The sequence below is a fragment of the Hemiscyllium ocellatum genome, chromosome 23, assembly GCF_020745735.1.
Source record: "Hemiscyllium ocellatum isolate sHemOce1 chromosome 23, sHemOce1.pat.X.cur, whole genome shotgun sequence".
Lineage (NCBI taxonomy): Eukaryota > Metazoa > Chordata > Chondrichthyes > Orectolobiformes > Hemiscylliidae > Hemiscyllium > Hemiscyllium ocellatum.
In genome coordinates, this window is record NC_083423.1 from 21161258 (window position 1) to 21184345 (window position 23088).

Below are 23088 nucleotides of genomic sequence, written 5' to 3' on the forward strand. Positions count from 1 at the left end.
ATGCTCCTGAGGTTATGGAGAGACTTTCAGGATATTCACATCTTGATGACAGAATGAAGATATATGTTCCAATTACTGCCTTGGGGTAATAATTTGGACGTAATCCTGTTCCCAAGCTATTGTTACCCTCATCCTATTCTGTAGCAGAAATAAAAAAAAATTAAGCCTTGCATTTATATAGCTCCTTCCTACGCCTCCTGACATCTCAAAGTATCTAGGAGAATGTGAGGACTGCAAATGCTGGAGATCAGAGTCGAGAATGTGGTGCTGGGAAAGCACAGCAGGTCAGGCAGCATCCGAGAAGTAGGAGAATCGACATTTTAGACATAAGCCCTTCGTCAGGAATGCCCAAAACATCGATTCTCCTGCTCCTTGGATGCTGCCTGACCTGCTGTGCTTTTCCAGCAACACACTCTCAATCTCAAAGTACCTTCAGGCCCATTAATGACTTTTTAAGTATAGCCACTGCTGTAATTTGGAAACACAGCATGCAATCTATGCTCAGCAAACTCTACACCAACTGGGCTGTGATAGAAAATCGAAACTTTATGTGATTTTGGTGGGGAAAAGTATTTACTGTGACACAGGGTAACTCCTCTAAACCTCTTTAAAATAGTGGCATGGATTCTTTTACAACCAGACAAATGGACAGATGGGATCACAGTTTGATTAACTCATCCAAACGACAGCACAATGTCAGAGTAGATTTTTGTGTTCAAGCCCTGAAATGGGTCATGAACCAAAAGCCTTAAGATTTGGAGACAGATGTGCTATCAACTGAGTCAGAGTTGACCTGCTGATGGTCACAAGGATGGGAGCTCACTGTTGAAATAAGGAGTAATTACAGTTAACATCAAATTAGCCAAGATGATAGATGCTGGAATCCCCACGTGTACAGATGGGTCCACTGATGTTAGCAGTTTAGGTTATGTCTGTGTATCATGCTATTGGCAATACCATACTGCAGGCCCAGATTACTCCATCTTGATTGTGTCACCACCAGACTGTTACACTACTGTAGCTGCTCTTCATTTCACTTCTCATTCTTGCTGCTTGTGCTGATTCAGACTGGGGTTGGGCAGCAGATTTGATTGCTCCCTCGTGCTATTTATGTCTTTCTCTTTTGGTGCTTGTTGCTGTTGATTCAGTCAGTTTTTGGTGATGCACTGAATCACTGGGTATAGATGAGCTGGTGGGGATTGACTGAATTATAGAATCATGGAGAATGTATAGAACAAAAACATATCCATCAGTTCATCACGTCCATGCCGACCAGATATCCTAAATTAATCTAGTCCCATTTGTCAGCACTTGGCTCATATGCTTCTGAGCCTTTCCTATTCATATACCCATTCAGATGCCTTTTAAATGTTGCAATTGTACCAGCCTCCACCACTTCCTCGGGCAGCTCATTCCATATACACACCACCCTCTGCATGAAAAAGTTACCCCTTAGTGGCCTTTTATATCTTTCCTCTCTCACCCTAAACCAATGCCCTTTAGTTCTGGATCCACCAACTCCAGGGAAAATACCTTGTCTATTTACCCTATCCGTGCCCTCTCATGATTTTATAAACCTTGATAAGGTTACCCCTCAGGGCAATGTGCCAATGGTGACCATGTTTTCTCCATAAAAAATTGCTATCTGTCTGAATTTTCTCCCACGTTCAAAACACCACACTCTAGTTCTGAAAAAAAAACTTAGTTTCCTAACCTGCTTCCATCTGATAACAAATTGTTAAGGCCAAGTCTTGATTGCTCTTTTGTAAAGACGTAAACCTAAACCAAACAGTTCTTTCATTCAGGATCATGTACACCTCAATCAGGTCTTCTCCGCACTCTTCTAATCTCCAGTGCAAACATACTCAGACTGTCCAACCTGTCCTCATAAGCCAACTTCTTCATTCCAGTTATCAATCTGCTAAACTTCCTGTAAACTGCTGATAATGTATTTACAGCCTTGTTTAAACAAGGAGACCAAACAGTACACAGTATTTGAGATTTGGTCTCAGCTGAGCCATGTAAAACTAAAGCAGAATATTCTTTGATTTTCAATTCCTCTCGTGACAAATTGCAGCATCCTATCAGCCTTCTTCTTTATGCGCTGAATGTGCATTCTAACTTACAACGGCTCAAGGACCAGATCACCAAAATTCAACTCTTCATCCACAGCTCCTTTAAAAATCCCAATACATGGCTTAGGCGTGATTTCCTTTTCAGAAAACTAGCTTTACTCTTTCCACATACCTTGAGTTTTTCTAGATTCATAGCTACAATCTCTTTAATGATCAATTCTAACACTCCCTTTGAGAAAAAAATCAAGCTAAACAGTGTATAGTTTCCTATTTTCTGCCTCCCTGCCTTCTTGAATAGGAAGGTTCTTTTTGTTACTTTCCAGTCTGATGGAACCTTTCCTGAATCAGGGGAATTTTGGAAAATTAACTCCAAGGCATCTATTATCTCATCAGTCACCTCTAGATGACCTCATCAGCCACCTCTTTTAAGACCTAATGATGAAGTCCACCTGGACCTAGAGACCTGTCAGTCTGTATCACCAGCGGTTTGCTCAGTGACACTACCCTTGTGATTGTAATTTTGCTCAGATCCACTCCCCCTTCCTCCTCCAGATTTGAAGCAATGACTGCAATGTTTTTGTACTCTCTGTTTTAAAGACAGAAGCAAAATATGCATTATTTTCACCTGTCATTTCTTTAACATCTACTATTAAGTCACCATTCTCTCACTTTGGTGGAACTCTTACTCTACTTTTATGTTCCGAGCTAACTTTCTCTAAGATTCTAATCTCTTCTCCTCATTAACCTTTCAGGAATTCTTTGCTCTCCGGTTATTTTGATGGATCATCTGACCTGCCATTCCTATTTGCACAGCTATATGCTTTCACCATATGTTTGATGCTTTGTCTAATGTCTTTAGCTAACCAGGTATGATGGGTCCGCTTTAGACCTTTTCCTTTCCAGTGGGAAGATATTGATTCTGAATTTTCTGAATTATCTCCTTAAATACCTGCCTCTGTGCCTCTGCTCATCTGTTCCGTAGTCTAGAATGCAGGCTCAATTCAGCAAACTTAGCTTTCGTGTTCCACATTTTTGCCTTTATTTATTTTTAAAGTCCGTGTCTAGGTCTCAATCCTTTCCCTTTCTATTTGGATATAAAATTCAATCAGATTGTGGTCACTGCTTCCCAATACAGCTTTTATTCTGAGGTCGTTAATTAAACCTGCCACATTACACAACATGAAGTCTGATAGTAACCTGCTCTCTGATCGGTTCCAAACTGTGCTGCTCTAAGGTACTATTTCAAAAGTATTCAATGAACTCCTCATCCAGGCTACCACCACCAATCTACTTCTTCCCATTTAAATGTAAGTAAACATGATTCATGTTTACTGCTGTCCCTTTATCACAAGCAACCAATATTTCATCTTATATACTTTTGTCCCACATTGTTGTTACTGTTACAAGGTCTATGGGCCATTTACATAATTGACTTCTTCTTCCTGTTTCCCACCTCAACTCAAACTGGTTCCACATCCTAATCTCCCGAAACAAGTTCATCTCTAATTACTACATTTAATACTATCCTTGATTAATGGTGTTACCACTCCACCTTTACTTAGCTTCTTATTTTTCTGGAATACCCCTCAAAACCTGTCTTCCAAAGCCATGTCTCCATAGTGGCTTTCAAATCACTTTTATTTACTGCGTTGTGTGTTATCAATTTATTTTGTAATGAATTCCGTCACATTCAGACACAGAAGTGTTGTGTTTTTTTTAATTGTCGTAATGTCGAGTCTCGTAACATCGAGACGTATTCCTAGCTTTTTGTCTTAGTCCCTTCATGTCATATTTAGATCCTCATGTTCCATCTTAACATTCTGCTCTTTAATTTTTTTCTCCACTTTTTAATATACTACATTTTTTCCCATTTGTTCCCTTGCTCCTACTAACTAGTTTAAAGCTGTCTCTATTTCCAGACTCACATGGTTTACAAGAACAATTGTTCAGCATGTTTCAGGTGTAATCGATACCAATAATACAGTTCTCATTTCCCCAGTATTGTGGCACATGATCTGGAACCCACATCTCCCACATAAACCTTTGACCCACGTGTAATTTTATTTACCCAAAGCCAATGTGCTTACACTTCAGGTAATAATCCAGACATTATATCTTTTGAGCCTCTGCATTTCAGTTTAGTGCCTAGCTCTTCATTCTCTCTGTGGAACTTCTTTTCTGGTTTCATCTTTGTCATTGGCACCTACACAAATTGCACATTGCATCCTCCCCCTCCTGCTGCAACTTCCCACCGCAGGTAACATAGCCATCACGACTTTCCCTCTTTGCAGCAGAAAATCATGTCAATCCCCCTTTCTATCCTATCAGCTATTACTACTACATTCCCCACTCTCCACCTGAATGACTACGGTGCCATGGCCAGATTGTACATCCATCCTGCAGCCTTGACTCTCACCCAAACAGATTGAGGGAACCTCAAACTTATTGGACAAGTATAGAGACTGCCATTCCTGCCCTCTGAGACTCCTAACTTGCCTCATGCACATACTGTGGTCAGAAGGTCCTAGCCTTAGTGCTGCCCCCTGGTATGAAGGATACAGGAATCCTTTCCCCTCCCTGACATGCTGCAGTGTCTGTAGTTCAACATCTAGCTCAAAGACTCTGAGCTAAAGTTACTTGAACTTCAATAAAATATAGCAGATCCAGGCCTATCCTTTGGACACATGGTTCGGGACTCCACCACGACCAGCTTGGCAGCATCTGAGGAGAGCAACAGCTTTAACATCCCAAGTCAGGACTGAAGAAGCATTTTAACAGATCCAAAATATTAACTCTGTTTCTCACTTCACTAATGCTGCCAGACCTGCTCAAGTTCTCCTGCATTTTCTATTTTTAAGTCAAATATAAAAAAGGAAACCTCCTCCTTATTGCTATCTACCCATATACCTTCCTTTCCCCAAAATGTGCACAGTATCCCAGAATTGCCTCGTATAGTTTTAGCAAGGCCGCTCCAATTTTATACTCTACTCCCTTTGAAATACACAACAGTCAACCTTGCTCACTCACTTTAACTGTTAAACCTCATCTTATAAATTGTGCTATCAAAGGTCACCCTGCCCACACAATGAATTGAAAACCAGGAGGGAACCAAGGATAGGCTGTGATGATCACAGCTGATCGTAATACCATTTAAGACACAGATGAAGTGGATTGTCTTCCATCTCAGTGAGCAGCGAATCTGTGGGATTCATTACCACGCTGGGCTGTCGAAGCTGGGTCAGTAAGTATATTGATGACTGTGGCAGAACTCCAATAAAGTAAGGGATTCATGTTTGTGGGGAAAAAGCAGGAAAGTGGACTTGAAGAGAATCAGGTCAACCATGATAGCACTGAACGATGGAACAGACACGACAGGCGAATGCCCTACTTTGCTTCTACATTTGTGGTCATATGGTATGGAGAGTGTGGCTGCTTATATATAAAGTAATTAGCTCAGAATAATCAAGGCTGAGTGGCACTGAGTAGTGTTCAAGCAAAGACTTCACCGAAATACAAAATAAACAATAATTAGTCAACATCTGTTCACAGATTGGTGGCTGGTGCCAAAGAGAGGATGTTGGGCACTGATACAGGAATCTCAATGAGAATATAACGTGATTTATGACACACTTAGATGCCAAGCAAAATAAACTGCTCTCATATTTCTGAGTTGAGTCATCATCCATTGTGTAAAATCCCAGATTGTGAGGCTCATATGTTGTTAAGGAAGACGGAGCCACAGCTAATGCCAACTATCTCTTCTTTCACAAGCAAAGACCAGACTGAGTTACACTTCAGCCTGGTTTCTTCAGTCCCATCCTAGAATGAAGGAGGGATAGATCAGTTTCCTGGGCTTAGAAATAATCTGTACTGAGTACTATCACATTGTTATTCTTCAGTATTTTGCCTTTTCTGTCATGCTGCATCACTTAAAACTGCTGTTTCTCTTTATCGCACACAACAGCATCAAACTGTCACTCTGTATCACTCATCCTGAGAGAGAAGTCAGGGCCTTGGTTTAACATCTCAAAAAAAACTTGGCACCTCTACTGCTACTGCAGTAGCAGGACTACTATTGGTAGTGTCAGCCTGGAGAATGCTCTGGAGTTGGATTTAAACATATACGTATCTGACACAGAGGAGAGAGGACTACTCACTGAACTATGACAGTCAATGTTAACAGAACACAAAAGGAATTACCTTGGAATAAGTCTCCATGAAGACTGTGTAATTTAAAGTGCTTGCGAGTTAAACATTATGGCTGCAAGATCGTGACTGAAGACAAAGCAACAGAATAATGAACAGTTGATTTGAATGTTGCCTCATAGTATGATGACAAAAGAAAACCTCAATTAAAGCCTCAGAAGGTATTTTGCCACTAAGTAGAGAAATTAAATTTTAATTACAGATAAGCTATTATGAACGCAGTCATATGATCAAAGGGAATAATTTAATTGTTTCGGCAGTGAACTGGAAATTTATGCATTTTTGGAATGAATGAGGTACCAATAGATTTCAGTTCTGTAAACTGAAGTGAATAACGTGTGAATTTGAGCTGTTTGATCAGGGATAAGAGGAGTCTGGAAAAACCAGGAAAGGACACATGAAGTATTTATTGCCCTGGCTGGATCACTTCTCATTTGGTCAATGGGCATCACCCGTGCACCAGTTTTCACGTATAATTTACATGCACAGAATCTGCTAGTAGCAAAATGTTTTTAAGGAGAGTAACTGCACTCAAAAAATAACTCTAATTTCTCTTTAGTGATGCTGTCAGACTGGCTGAGTTTCTCCAGCTATTTCTGTTTTTGCTTACTCCAGCATCTGGAGGTCTTGGCTTTATTTTAACATTTAAACTTAAACTACAAGAACAGAGATGTCCAACTTGGTGATTGACTCGCGCCACTTAAAGATAGCCTAACCTACATGGGAATACCACCACCTGCAAGCTCCTCTCCAAACGACTGACTTAGATATATATTGCTGTACCTACAATGTTGCTGGGTCAAAATTCTGGAACTTCCTTCCTCAATACATTCTGGTCTACCTACACCAAAAGGACTGTGACAGTTCAAGAAGGCAGCTCACCACCATCTTTTCAACTAGGACAACTAGGGATGTGCAATAAATGCTGGCCCAGTCAGCAACTTGCATATTGCATATCGCATGAATGAATATAAAAAATAGACTTTGGAAGGAATGGCTTTGAGAATCAATGTGATTGACTCCTGACTCTAAGAGGTCCCATGTCAAAGATGGAGAAACAAAACCTCCCGATGATCAACTAACATCCTCCTTCAACAGATGAATCTGTACCCCAGGAAGGTGATCAACTCTTGGAAAAACCACTGATGACCATAAGGGCACAGAATATAGTTGAGGTATGGAATATGAATGCTCATCACCCGAGTGGCTCAGCAGCATTTTGGCCATATCCTAAAGGTTTGTCGAGTAGATTGGGCAAGTGATGAAAGAATCAACAGAAAGGAAAGACTTAACTGACATTCACATTAATCTGGCAGAGCAATAAGCACTGCAGGATTGTTTATGGGATCACTGACAGTAGTTCTGGTGAAGGGCAGGATATAAATCAGTAAATTAGAAGTGCAGTTGACCATAATATATTAATCATGGGGGGCATTCATTATCATATAGATTGGGGAAACCGAATTTGCAGTAATTGTTTGATGGATGAGTTCATGAAGTGTTTACAGGTCCTTGTAAAGACCTTTGCAGGACCTGTTTTACAGTTCCTTGTGGAGATAGGAGTCCTATTTCACACAGAGGACATATAACCGTGCATTTTATCAAACATGCATTTAGTACTCGAAGTGGGATGTATTTAGAACACACTTGGAGGCATGGAATTGGGCCTCTCTGATGTGCTGTGGGTCATTAGCAGCAGCAGAATACCTCATCCCACTGTGCAACCTTGTGGCCCTCCCTATACCATTACCATGAGGCCAGGATGAAGAACTACAGAAAGAATAAATTTAAAGGCCACAAGGCAAATGTCTAGACTCTAGAGCACAGTTGTGTTGGGTAATAACAAACATAATGGGCTCCAGTTACAGCAAAAATAACAAAGCACCACAACAAAGTGGATGAATCGATAGAATCATATGATCCCTTTAAGTGTGGATTCAGGCCATTCAGTCCATTGACTTGGCACTAACCGTCTCTGAGGAGCATCCCACCCACACCATTACCCCATTCTATTCCTGCAACCATACATTTACCAAGACTAATCCACCTAGCCTGCACATCCCTTGATACTATGGGCAATTTAGCATCGCCAATTCACCTAAACTGCACTTCTCTGGAATGTGGGAGGAAACCAGAGTACCTGGAGGAAACCCACACAGATAAAGATAGACTGTGCCCGGTACTAGAATCAAACCCAGGTCCCTGGCGCTGTGAGGCATCAGTGCTAACCACTGAGCCACCGTGCTGCCCATTAGTACAGAGAGAAATGAGTAGGTTTAATCCAAAGCCAGTATGGAATTGTACTTGCAAAATGACCAATGTTGGCAAATATTTGGAAGTCTACAACATAGACCCTTTGACCCATTGAACCTGCATCAGTGAAAAACAACCAGATACCTATACAAATCCTATTTTCCAGCTTTTGGCCCACAGTTTTGTATGTAAGCCCTGGCTTTGCAAGGGCACATCTAAGTATGTTTCACAAGTTATGAGGGGGTTCTGCTCTACCATATTCATAACATTTAAAAACCATAGCAGAAGGATGGATAGCCCAAATAATAAAAAATAGGATGAAAACAGTAGAGAGAAATAATCCTAGTTAAGTTATTTAGCTGAGCAAATTGACACGTAGATTCTGTTTGGGTGAAGCTAAGAAACAACAAAAACTAGCTGAAAAACTAGCTGGATTGTTTATAGACCAGAAACAGTCATTCTCGTGCAGAACAGGACACCTATCAGTAAATTAGAAATACATGTGAGGTGATCATGGTGGCATTAATTTTCATATAGAATGAGGAAACCAACTCTGCAGTAATTGTTTGATGAATGATGTGTTAACAAAGTAGCTTTTATAGACCAGTGTGTTGAGGATCCAACTCGAGAACAGACTGCCTCAGATCTTGGATTGTACATTGAGAAAGGGTTAACAAACCTTGTCGTAAAGAACCCTCTCGGGGAAAATTGACTTTAATATGATAGAATATTATACTCAGGTTAAAAGTGACTTCATTAAGTCTGGAAATAGGGTTTAAATGTATACAAAGCAAACAATGTGGGTCTGAGGGGAGAGTCAGTGTTTAGGAAAATAACACGAAACGATATGATGGGAGACAAGCAATTGGCTAGCATTTAAAGAATTAATACACACAATAAATTTATATTCCTTTAGGTCACAATAAATACAGAAAAAAATGGTCCAACCATGATTAACAAGACGAATTAAAGATAATATCAAATCAAAGGAAGGTGTCTATGACTTTGCCAGGGAGTTGTAAACCTGAGCCAAGAGTGTGGTGCTGGAAAAAGCACAGCAGATCAGGCAGCATCCGAGGAACAGGATAATCGACATTGACGCTTTTGCCTGTAACGTCAATTCTCCTGCTCCTCGGATGCTGCCTGACCTGCTGTGCTTTTCCAGCACCACACTCTTGGCTCTAATCTCCAGCATCTGCAGTCCCCACTTTGGCCTCATGGTAAGCCTGAGAATGATTGGGAATGATTTCAGAATTCAGCAAATTAGAATCAAGAAATTGAAAGAAAGGGAACATGACAGCAGACTAATAAGAGGCAGAAAAATTGAATGTAAGCTTTTCTAAAAGATATGTAAAAAGGAAGAGATTAACTGAAGTAATTGTGGATCCATTAGAGATAAACACAGGTGGAATTAAGAGAAATATAGGAAATGGTTGAGACATTAAACAAATACTTTATATCGGTAGCAAAATTTAAAAACTCCACAATTAATACAAAATCCATAAGAATGAGAAACTCAAAGAAATCAGTACAATTCAGTATTAAGTCATAGTAGGGGCAAGCAGAATTAACATAATGTTATGTCAGGGAAATTATACTTGAGATATCTAGCAGAGTTTTTTGTAGAAGTAATGAGAAATTTGCATTACGTGAACTAGTGGATGAAGCATATTTGGATTTTCAAAATGCATCTGGGAAGATGTCACTCAAAAAGTGCTTACATAAAAAATGGACTCATGGGATCAGGGGTAATACACAAGCATGGAATAGAGATTGGCTAATGGACAGAAAACAGAATAGAAACCTACAAGATACTTTTGACTTGTCAGGAAGTAAGTGGCAGGGTAATACAGGTTGGTACTTTGGCATATTAAATCTAGAACATTGGCTCAGATAAGGTGACAGAGTGTATTGTTTCTGCTGACAATAGAAACTTAACTGGAAAAGTAAATGGTGAGGAAGACACACAACTGCCACAGAGTAACTTAGGTAGGTTAGGCAAGAACATGGCAAAAGGAACACAATGAGCCAAGGAGAAACAGAAATATAAAATATTTTTTGATTGATTAGAAACTGGAAAATTGTTGCACTCAGAGGAACCCAGGTGTCCTTGTCCATGCGTCACAGGAAATGAACATGTCGGTGCAGCAAGCAATTGACATCATGCAGCAGAATCACAAAATCGTTATAGCACAGAGGTTGCCAATTCAGTCTGAGGTATGCTGGCTGGTACACGGTGAGGACAGGTCAGCTGGTCCCAGCTCCTCAACAGCTTTTCAATTCTCCTTTTCTCTTCAGGTTATTATCCAATTCCCTTATAAAACTCACGAATGAATCTGCCACTAACACACTCAGGCATTGCTTTTCAGATTCAAAGTGATCTTTGAGCGCAAAGTGAGTGCTTGCATGTGCTAGCTAAGTAACTGTTAATATCTTCACCTTGTGCAAACCGAATTCAGATTGCAGTATGTAGCTGGCTTATAGGGAAAAGGGCAGTTTTAAATTTTGTGGTTGCAAGCTTAGAGCAGGCTTATTCTCAAGGGGAGCATTGAAAGAAAAGCCTAACTAGGAACTGGCCTGAAACATGGTCCTCATTTACTGATCAAGCAAGGCCCTTTGTATTGGAAACAGTTATAAGCAGCCAAACCAATGTGACTGAGCAATTGAGGGTGATTTACAATAGGGTGCAGGAATGACGCTTCGCAAGCAGATGAGCGGATGAAGGAGACTTGATTTTTGTCTCAACAAATAGCTCACCATTAAAGTGGTCTTCAGTTTGTGTTCTGTTCTGCAGTCTATTTTTTCTGTTTTAATATATCTCATGTACAAGATTAATCTTGTGTGTCAAAAGAGAAATAACAAAATAAAGAGAAGGGCGGAGCAAATTACTGCAGACGCTGGAATCTGTACCGAAAACAAAAAATTCTGGAGATCACAGCAGGTCAGGCAGCATCCATGGAGAGAGAGCTAATGTTTCAAGTCCAGATAACTCTTTATCAGAGCTTAAGTGAAGTCTGGAGGGGACAGCATTTATACTATATGGAAGGGGTGAGTAACAATTCCTGCGAAATGCAGACAGGGGAGTCATGGGAAAATACACATTTGTTTTCAGTTCATAAAGAGCATGGAAATTGGAGTGATTTTCATTCATGACTTTATTAATACAATAGAAATGGCAGGTCAGATGAAGTGTTGGATTTCAGCAGTTGGATATTAAGTTAATCCACGGTAAACACATCCAGAGCAATTTTTGTGGCTCAAGCAAATTTGGATTTGAGTTTAGGGGATGGAATCTGAGCTGCAGACATTGCATCACATGAGAGAGGGGACAGTTATCTGACTTTTGGCTCCAGGTGTCAGCTACACCCTCCATTCATTCAAACTTTGTGATCAAGGGCATAATGGTGTGACTGTAGGTAAGGTAGGGAGGTGGATCCAAGGGTCAGCTCTTGAGGAGCTTCAGGCCCTGGAATTGCCCAACAGTAACAAGGTCCTGACAATCTATCTGAAAAGAGTGGGGACTGCAGGGAGGATAAGTGGCCTAACCATAACATTGTGGTACAGGGAGCCATTGGTGTAGGCGCAGGAGATAGGAATGGTAGGGGATAGAATAATTCAGGGGTTAGACACTACTCTCTGCAGCCACTAGTGTGAGTCCTAAAGGCTGGGTTGCCTGGTGCTAGGAGTAAGGACACCTCCATGGGGCTAAAGAGGAACACAAAATGGGAGGGGAGGAATCGGGAGAGGGGATTGGTACAAATAACATTGATAAAACTAGAAAGGAGTTCCCGCTGAAAGATTTTGAAAAGTAAGGAGCTCAACCAAAATGCAGAACCTCCGGTGATAATTTCAAGCATATTCTCTCAGCATCAGGCAAACTGGATTTGAGTAAATAAAGTAAATGGGTTAAACGTAAGGTGTAAAGATTAGGCCGGAGGAGTGTGCTTCAGTTCCTGGGGTTCTGACACCAGTACAAAGTTGAAGAGAGCTGTTCTGGTCTGACAGGTTTCTCTTGAACCAAGTAAGCATTAGTGTCCTTACGAATCAAATAACTAGGGCTGTAGAGGGAGCTTTAAACTATTTTGAGGAGGTGGTGGTTCAGGAGGGCGGAAACGTAGGCTTGCAAAGCAAAAGGGTATGGGGACATTACAGTGCAACTATTTTGATAATTATATCCAGAATAGGACAGGAAAGGGTCATACAAGCACACAGAAGTAGCAACCCCCAAATAAAGGGGAACCAAAAAATAAAAAGGCAACATCAATAGCTCATTACTTGAAAGCATGTAGAATTTGGAAAAAAATAAAATGAATTAATGGGCAAATAAGATTAATAGATATAATGTTATAGACATTATGGGGACATGGTTATAAGGAGAGTTAAATAGGAACTAATAGGAACTAAAAAAGTGCAAACAAGAAGGAAAGGCTGGCAGTGTAGTTTTGTTAGTACAAGATAGAATAAGTTTGATAACGAGAATACTTTGAATTAGATGATGGAAAATTAATATGAATGGAGGTAAGAATTAACATGCAGAGGAAGACACTTGTGAAACTTGCTCTAAGGTCTTCTATCAGTAGTTATACTGTAGGACAGGAACAATAAAGGCATGGGAAAAAAAGGCAGTATGTTAATTATGCATGACATTAATCTTCTTGTAATTGGAAAACTCAGATTAACAGAAGTTAACGACAAGGAAGAATTCACACAGAATATTCAGTATAGTCTCTGACAACACCATGTTGGATCTAATTAAGGATTAGGGTATCTCGGATCTGGTAATGTGTAATGAAGCAGTTTAATGAAAAATCTCAGAATAAAAGCGCACTTGGGAAACAGTGACTCAAAATGGTATATATCAGTTTCAGAGTGAGAAATGTGGGTGAGAAACAACCATGCAAAACTTAAATCAGGGCAAATACATGCGAATAAGGACAGAGTTGGCTGGAGTGGACTAGGAAAGAAGATTGGAAGAAGACAGTTGATAACCAATGGCAGACATTGAAAAGAAAGATCACAACACACAACTAAAATATATCCCAGTGAGGAAGAATGGTCAAGGAGGGACTAAACTGACCATGATTAACCAGGGAAGTTAAAGACAGTACCGAAGTTAAACATAAAACATGTGACAAACATGAATAGCAAATCAGAGGATTGGAAAACCTTTAAAAGCCAATAAAAGATGGCCAAGAATTAATAAAGATGGAGAAAATAAACTATGAGCAAAAACTAGCAAGTAACATTAAAGCAAATCGTAAGAGATGATTTAAATATATAAAAAAGTAAGAACGAGAAACAGTGGACGCAAGTACTTGGAGAACACAGTTGAGGAAATAACAATAGGGCATCAGGAAATGGCAGAAGAGTTGAACAAATGCTTTGCATCAGATTGAATGAGAGAGTACATGATCAGCATTTGAAAATTCTAAACCAGCAAGGGGCCAAAAGGTGGGGGCTAGGACATAAATACAACCTTTGCTAGAGCAAATATACAAGGGAACCTATTGGGCGAATGGCCGATACATCCCTCACTCCTGATGAGTTGCACCTTAGGACTGTAAATAAAGTAGCTGCAGATTCATTGGATGCACTAGTAGTAAACCTGAGAGAATTCTTAGATTCTGGAAAAATTCCAGAGGTTTGGAAAACTGTCATGTAACAACCTTTTTCAAAGAGAGAGGGAGACAAAAAAATACAAGTAACTATATACCAGTTAGCTTTACATCTAAAAATATCAGTCCGTTATAAAGGGTGTACTGGGAGAGCATTGAGAAACACATCAAAATAATTAAAGATATGGATTCATGAAGGAGAATTCATGCATGAGAAATTTATTACAGTTCTTTCAGGAGGGAAGAAGCAGGGTAGATAAAGAGGGACCAACGGATGTAATATTTGGGTACTAAATGTAAGGCTACTTCAAACAATAAGAGATCATGGTATTGAGGTCCGTACACTGTGATAGCGTGTATTTCAGAACTTTAAGGAATGTTCATTGATTGAAAGAAGCTGCAATAAATCTGTCTGGAATAAAACTATGAATGGACAAAATCAAAATTAAACAGGAATTGAAAACAATTAGCTAATTGAAAACAATTAGGATAAGGGGTGGCACAGAGACTCAGTGGTTAACACTGCTGCCTCACAGCACAAGGGTTCAATTCCACTCTCAGGTGACTGTGTGTGGATTACTCCCACAATCCAAAGTTGTGCAGGCTAGGTGGATGGGCCGTGTTAAATTGTCCCAAGTGTCCAGGGATGTGCAGGTTGGGTGGATTTCCCATGGGAAATGCAGGCTTACAGGGATAGGGTTGGGACATGGGTGTGATGGTCTTTGGAGGGTTGGTGTGGACTCAATGGGCTGAGGGCCTGTTCCTGCACTGTAGGGATTCTATACCCAGGAAAAGAAGGAGTTGAAGCTACATAAACAAAACTGTTGCAACACCTGTTTAATAACTGGTTACCTGATGTCACAAAGACAAATGATTGCAATGGAGTTATTAACATTGTGGATGAAAGAATCTAAAATATCAACAATAATTCAAAAATCACAAGATCTGTGCATGTGAGTTTATGTGTGTGTGTGTGTGTGTATAAAGTGTCTAAGTCTGTGAGAGGATGCATGTGTGAGTGTGGTATGTGTCTGTAGAAGTGTGTGTGTGTGTGTCATTGTGTGTGTGTGTCATTGTGTGTGTGTCATTGTGTGTGTGTGTGTGTGTGTGTGAGAGAGTGTGTGTGTAGAGGAGTATCTGTGTGTGTGTATAGTGCAATGGTGGTCACCTGTAATGTGACATGAACCCAAGGTCCTGGTTGAGGCCCTCCCTTTGGGTACCATACTTAGCTATCAGCGTCTGCTCGGCCAATTTTCTCTGCTGTCTGTCCCGAAGTCAGCCTTGGAGGATGGTGAAGCGAAGGTCCGAGGTTGAATGTCCTGGACCACTGAAGTGTTCCCCAACCGGGAGGGAACACTCCCGTCTGTTGATTGTTGTGCGGTGCCCATTCATCCATTGCCGTAGCCTCTGCTCGGTTTTACCAATGTACCATGCCTCTGGGCATCCTTGCCTGCAGCATATGAGACAGACAACGTTGGCTGAGTCGCATGAGTACCTGTCACGTACATGGTGTGAGGTGCCCCCATGTGTAATGACGGTATCTATGTCCACACTCTGACACATCTTGCAGCACCTACCGTGGTGGGGTTGTATGGAGTTGTCCTGAGAGCCGGTAGCTTGCTGTGAATAATGATCTGTTTGAGGTTTGGTGGTTGTTTAAAGGCGAGCAGTGGAGAAGGTCTTGGTGATGTCATTGATAACGCGTTGCTGGTCATGAAGAACATGGCGAAGTTTTTTGGCTTCTGGGAAAGACTGAACAACGAAGGGTATCCTGTCGGTTGCAGCATGTGTCTGTCTCCTGAGGAGGTCATTAAGTTCCTTGCTGTGGCACGTCGGAACTGGTGGTCGTTGAGTTGAGTATCATACCCCATTCTTTTGAGGGCATCCCAGTACAGATCCGGTGTATGGGGAGGGCTTGTTCAAAGACCACAATCTATCAGAAACCCACAGACCACCGCACAATGCTACACTTTTCCAACTTCCAACCAAAACATATTAAAACAGCCATCCCCTAACGACAAGCCCTATGCGTACACTCTACACACACACAAACACTCCTACACACACACATACGTACACGCACTCCTGCACGCAGCCACACGTATATACAGACACACACACACCCACACTCACACATGCATCCTCTCGCAGACTTAGACACTTTACACTCACACACACACATACACTCTCTCTCACACTCACAATCCTCCAACCCAGACACACACACACACAAATATACGTTTGTGGGTGAATTTGGACTTGCAGAGTCACATTGTACTTTGCTCAAAAACTGCATGAATCCATATAAGACTCTGTTAACTCACGTTTTAGATTAGAATCAGTCTAAACATTATGGCACAGACAGGGAACACAGGGGACTAACACCTTCAACATCTCAATATCTTATCTGCACTGACACCAATTGTTACGATTTGGAGAGGTCGGTGTTGGACTGGGGTGTACAAAGTCAAAAATCACACAACACCAGGTTATAGTCCAACAGGTTTAATTGGAAGCTAGTTGGACTATAACCTGGTGTTGTGAGATTTTTAACCAATTGTTACAGTTAACTTGAGAATGTAACTTTTAAAAGAAGTTTTGTGATTTACATATGAAATAAGTGAAACTATCATGGTCATTCTAACAGATGAGAGACTCAACAAACAATCAAGGTATCTTTCAATGTATAATTTCAGTTACATGGTACTGTAAATTTTTGCTATGAATTCTGTGTCTTACAATTGTGCCTTCCACAACCACCTGATGAAGGAGCAGCGCTCCGAAAGCTAGTATGCTTCCAATTAAACCTGTTGGTGTTGTGTGATTTTTAACTTTGTACACCCCAGTCCAACACCGGCATCTCCAAATCATGACCATCATAAACTTGACGGACAGAATATTTTATAAGAATTCAACTCCAGGATTCTTCATTTTGAAGAACAACACTGCACAAGGGTGGAATCCTGAACATCCAGAGACAGACACTATTAGATTAGATTACTTACAGTGTGGAAACAGGCCCTTCGGCCCAACAAGTCCACACTGACCCGCCGAAGCGCAACCCACCCAGACCCATTCCCCTACATTTACACCTTTACCTAACACGACGGACAATTTAGCATGGCCAATTCACCTAACCTGCACATTTTTGGACTGTGGGAGGAAACCAGAGCACCCAGAGGAAATCCACGTAGACACGGGGAGAATGTGCAAACTCCACACAGTCAGTCACCTGAGGCGGGAATTGAACCCGGGTCTCTGGCGCTGTGAGGCAGCAGTGCTAACCATTGTGCCACCATGCCGCCCACTATTGATTGGAATTGTAGCTAAATTCCACCATTGGTCAGGTAGTAGCCGAGGTGGATTGTGAAGCTGAATCTGCTCACATGAGGGATTTTATTTTGTTTGCACCATGCAATAAAGTTTAATAATTATTTCATTATTTGTGAGATTTCTTAAGAAGTAGGTGAATTAAAGGTAGTTTGTGGTAATTTACACATAATACTAACATGTCTAAAGAATTGGCTAACTAATAGAAGACAGAGAATTGGGATATAGTGCCATTTTCGGGATGGCAACCTGTAGTCAGTGGAGTGCCTCAGGGATGAGTGCTGGGGCCACAGTTATCTACATTATAGATTACTGACTTGGATGATGAAGCTGAATGTACTATCACCAAATTTGTGGACGACACAAAACTATATGAGAAGGCTAGTAGTGAGGACGACAGGAGGTATCTACAGAGGGACACTGACAGGTTAAGCAAGTGGGCAAAAATTTGGCAGATGGAATATAATGTGTAAAAACGTGAAGTTATGCTATTTGGCGGGAAGAAAGGAGAGCTGAATATTCTATTCATGGGAAAAGACTGCAAAAAGCTGCAGCACAGGGTGATTTGGGAGTTCTTGTGCATTAATCACAAAAAGTTAGCATCCATGTTCACAAGGTATATGGGAAGGCAAATTAAACTTTGACTTTTATTTCAAAAGGAATGAAGCATAAAAATAGGAAAGTCTTATTAAATTGACATCAGGCACGAGTCAACCCATGAGTTTTGTTTGAGAAGTTTGAGCTTGTGCTCTTTGGAGTTTAGAAAGAGAGGAAGGCTTATTAAAACGTGTAAGTTACAAGGGGGTTTGACATGATAAACGTGGCCAGCTTGTTTCTACCTAGGACCAGACGGTCTAATTTCAGGTAAGGAGTGGCCCATTTAACATAATAGTGAGAAGGAATTCCCTCTCAGAGGGCAGTAAATCTATGGAATTCTTTCCAGCAGAGGACTGTCGACACTGGGTTGTTAAGTATGTTTAAAATTATGAGATAGAAAGAGTCCTAATCATTAAGGGAATCAAGGATTATGAACAAAAGGCAGGAAAGTGAAGTTGAAGATCAGGTCAGCCATGATCTCACTGAATGGTAAAGCAGATTCATCGGCTGAATGGCCCCCTTCTGCCCCTACATCTGATGATGTTAAAAGGTTCTTTACTTCTCGCTTTTGATTCTTGTTATTCTCATTAAGTTGGTGTCCCCTGGTTCTAAAGTTATAGAGGCATATACCATGGAAGCAGATCCTTCAGTCCAATTCGTCCATGCCGACCAGATATCCTACATTAATGTAGTCCCATTTGCAAAAGTTTGGCTTATATCTCTCTAAACCCTTCCTATTCAATGTACCCATCCAGATGCCAATATAGCTGTACCCTAGCCTTTACCACTTCCTCTGGCAGCTCATTCCATACAAGCACCACCCTCTGAATTGAATTTAAATTCCACTCTCCCCTGACCCCCACCCCCCAATTCCCCCATCCACTCCATGGTGAGATATGAATCTGTGACAAGAGGGCATTTCTTTGGGCTTCTGGGTGAGCAGTCCAGTAACATTACCAATTTGCCACAATCTCTCCTTAAATTGAACTGAATTCAATGGAGGGAACTTGACTCTACATCAAAGTCACAGTGTACCCAGTCTGGGAGGGGCTGGTTGTACAACATAGAGGGGGATTTACTGCATATTTAACATTTGGAACAATTTTAAGCCAGAAACGCCAAAGTGGACAGTCTATCTGGGGGTGTCCTTCAGAGGTCTCCTGCATTATAGATGCCAGCCTTCAGCGAACTTGAATCACCCCACATGATATCAAGGAATGGTTGGAGGTACCGGATACTATGAGCCTTGAAAATATTCAGGCAATAGTACTAACCTGTTCCACTACAGCTCCAGACTGGCATCTACCCAACAAAGGAAACTTTCCCAATACACAACGTCCTGGACACAAAAACTCAGCCAGTTACCAAATAGCCAATCAGTCTAATTTTGATGATCAGTAAATTGATAGGATGTGTCATCAGTGTTACCAAGCAGCACTTGTTTAGCAGTAACCTGCTCACTTGGGGTTCTGCCAGGACCACTCAGATACTCATTATGGACTTAGTTCAAACATGGACAAAAGAACTAAATTGCAGCAATGAGGTTAGAGCGACTGCACTTGACATTAAGGCTTCATTTCACTGACTTAGGTATCAAGGAACACAAGCTAAACTGGAGTCAATAGGAATCAGTGGAAATTTCATCTCGAGTTGGAGTCATACCTGACCCAAAGGAAACCGGTTGTGGCTGTTGAAGATCAGGCAAATCAGCTCAGGGGACCTGCAGGTAGGCTGTCTCTTCCTCAGGATAGTGTCCTAACCTGACCACCTTTAGCCCCTTTAGCATCATAAGGGCGGAAGTGAGGATATTCACAAATGATTCTGCAATGCTCACCACCATTTGCAATTCCCCAGATATTGAAGCAGTCTGGACAAAACATAAAAAGTAATGGACAAAATTCAGGCTTGGGTTGGCAAGTGGCAAGTAATGTCAGTGCCACAAAAATGCCAGGTAATACCTATCTCCAACAAGACAGAATCTATCCATTGCTCCATGACATTCAATGTCATTAACATCACTGAATCCTTCAATATCAACATCATGGAGTTACCATTAACTACCAACTAAACTGGACTAACTATATAATTACAACAAAGGCGAGGAATTCTTTGGACAACAGCTCACCTCCTGACTCTTAAAAGCCTGTCCACCATCTGTAAGGCACAAGTCAGCAGTGTGATAGAATACTCCTCACTTGGCTAGATTTGTGCAGCTCCAACTGCACTCAAAAAGCTTTGATACCATCGAGGACAAAGCTGCCCTCTTAACTGGCATCACATCTCTAAGCAGTCATTCCTTCCACCACTGATACTCAGTAGCAGCAATGTGCAGCATCTACAAGATGCACTGTAGAAATTCACCAAGGCTCCTTTGACCTCACCTTCTAAACCCATGATCTCTGCCACCCAGAGGGACAAAGGCAGCCGATACCTGAGAACACCATCGACCGTGTGTTCCCCTCTAAGCCTCTCATAACCAAGACATGGAAATACATTGCCGTTCTTTCAGTGTTACTGGATCAAAACTCTTGCACTCTCTTCTTCATAGTAGTGTGGGTCTGCCTAAAGCACACGGACTGCAGCAATCAAGAAAGCAGCTCACCACCAATTTCACTAGGCAAATAGGGCCAATAAAATGCTGGCCCAGCCAACAATGCTCACATCCCACAAACAAAATATAAAAAACTTGCTGTATGTAAAAGATGCTGTCGCTGGGTGCAAATTAGGCAAGCTGTAATGACAAAACAGGGAAACTAAAAAAGAACCTCATTACTAAGTTGCTTGAATTGCCAATACAAGTCTTTGAAGATCACAATCATTGACAAATTTTACAAGTCTCCTTACCCCATCACCATGTAATTAATGACAAGTGAAAGGTCCTGTGGTTTTGTTGAGCAGTAAAATGCAGTTCATTGCTTCAAGGGACTCTAACTGAATCAACTCACTCATTAATCCAATCTGTTGATTTTATTAACAAAAGCAAGAATACCGAATGTTAGACAGCCAACCTTGTGGCAACTCTGTATTTGAATGCACTGCTAGAGTTACATCGGGATATGGTGGTTCTTACAATCTGTGCCGACAGTCCCTGTCTGGCTATGAGTACTCACATGGGTCCCAACTGTGCCTGTCACTTTGTGGAAAGTGTGGAACATTCCTTGCTCCTGCCCTACTCAAAGCCCCCACCCACAAATAATTTTCCAATACATTGATGATGTCATTGGTCCTGCATCTGGATCTCATTCAGAATTAGAAATGTTCATCAATTTTGTTTCCAATTTCCATCTTTTTTCTCACCCTCACCTGGTTCATGTTTGACTCTTCCCTTCCCTTCCAGTACAAATGCACTGACTCCCACAGTTACCTCAACTCCACCTCCTCAAGAATTTAATTCCACTATGCTGGTTTCTCCATTTCTGTTGCATCTATTCAATTGATGCCACCTTCCACCGTAGTATCTCCGACCTGTCCTCCTTTTCGCTCAACTAAGGACTCTGTATACCACAAGTTGACAGGGCCCTCAACTAAATCTGGCCTATCTCCTGCCCTCACCCTTTGTCCTCCCTCCCTCCCATAAAATTAGTCTTCACTTTCTACCTGACCAGCCTCTGTTTTCAAAGAATCAGCCCTCGCCATTTCCGCCAGCTCCATCTGGAATCCAGGATACCATCATCAAACACATCTTCCCCTCCCCTCCACTCAGGTACTGTTCCTCCATTACACTGTGGTCCACTCCTCCACCCCTCCCAATAATTCCTAAGCCCATTCTCCATGTTATCTTCCTCAGTAATCACAGGTGTAACACTTTCACTTTCCATTCACTTTCTCCCTTTTCACTGTTCAAGACCCCAAATACATGTTCCACGTGAAGCACCATATTACTTGTACTTCTTTCAATGTGGACTAATGCAATCACGAAGGGTTCCTTTATATGACAGTAGGTGAATGATTTGCAGAACATCTCCATTCTGTCTGTAGTAATGAGCCCGACCTTCCAGTTGCTTGCATTAAACCACATTGGTCTCATTCTCACATTTCATCCTGGGCCTGCTAATGGTTTTCCAATGAAGTCAGATGGAGGAAGAACACCTCATTTCTGCTTAGGAACTTTACAGACTCAATATTATGTTCCATGAGTTCAGAGCATGACCTGTGTCTGTCCTCCTTTTTACATTCCCCCAACCTCACCTGGCGATGTCTTGAGTGTATCGTATTGACTTTGCTTTCAGCAGAGCAGAAACATTTTATCCATTTCATATCTTTATTTATATCTATTTGGCACCTTTACCCTCCCCTTTACTACCATTGATGCCCCTTTGTCTTTGTCCTGGGCACCTCTACAATCTGTTCCAGTCACTCACTTTCTCTTATGTCAACAGCATAAAAATCACTATTTGTCATCTTCTTTCACTCTAATGTGTTACATCCTACTCAAAACACTAACTCTGCATTCACAGAAACTCCTGAATTTCTCAAGCACCTTCTAGCTTCATTATTAGGCCCTGTGTAACTCCCTATCTTGATTCCTTCCATAGTGCAACCTTGTCATTTCGTAAATAAAAGACCCTTTAATGCTGCAGCCTCGTTGTTCAATAACTGACTCATCAATGCAACACTGCCACTGTCTGATTGATTGACCCATCAGTAGCAGTCACTAGGTGACTGACTTCTCAAAAGTTGAGCCCATCAGTCTATGACTACTCCCTTGACAGCACAACCCTCTCACTGTTTAAGTAAACCCTCCACTGTGTACCCCTCTCACTTTGTGGCTGACTGCTTTCTCACAAGGTAAGGTCATGGTACTGTGTGTCTGACCAGCTCTGAATGATGTAGATGGTTCTCTCACGTCTCTCTAAAATGGGCTCCAAGGTAGACTCCTCCCCCTTTACATAGAATTAAGATTCAAACTCACCAACATCGGCTTCCTTGTGATTCTTGATGATTTCGGCCAGTTCAAAGTTCCCAGCTATAATGGCAACCTGAAGCAAAGAGAGGACACTGCAGTCGTTATT

General features: G+C 41.3%; 1 protein-coding gene across 1 annotated transcript in view; it reads right to left on the bottom strand.

The window, feature by feature from the left end:
* Window positions 1–23088, bottom strand: part of shank3a (SH3 and multiple ankyrin repeat domains 3a) — a 994510-nt gene that overhangs the window by 501998 nt on the left and 469424 nt on the right. Inside the window, exon 10 of the mRNA XM_060842760.1 lies at window positions 22989–23055. Within this exon, the coding sequence (XP_060698743.1) occupies window positions 22989–23055 (67 nt within the window). The remainder of the gene's footprint in view (window positions 1–22988; window positions 23056–23088) is intronic.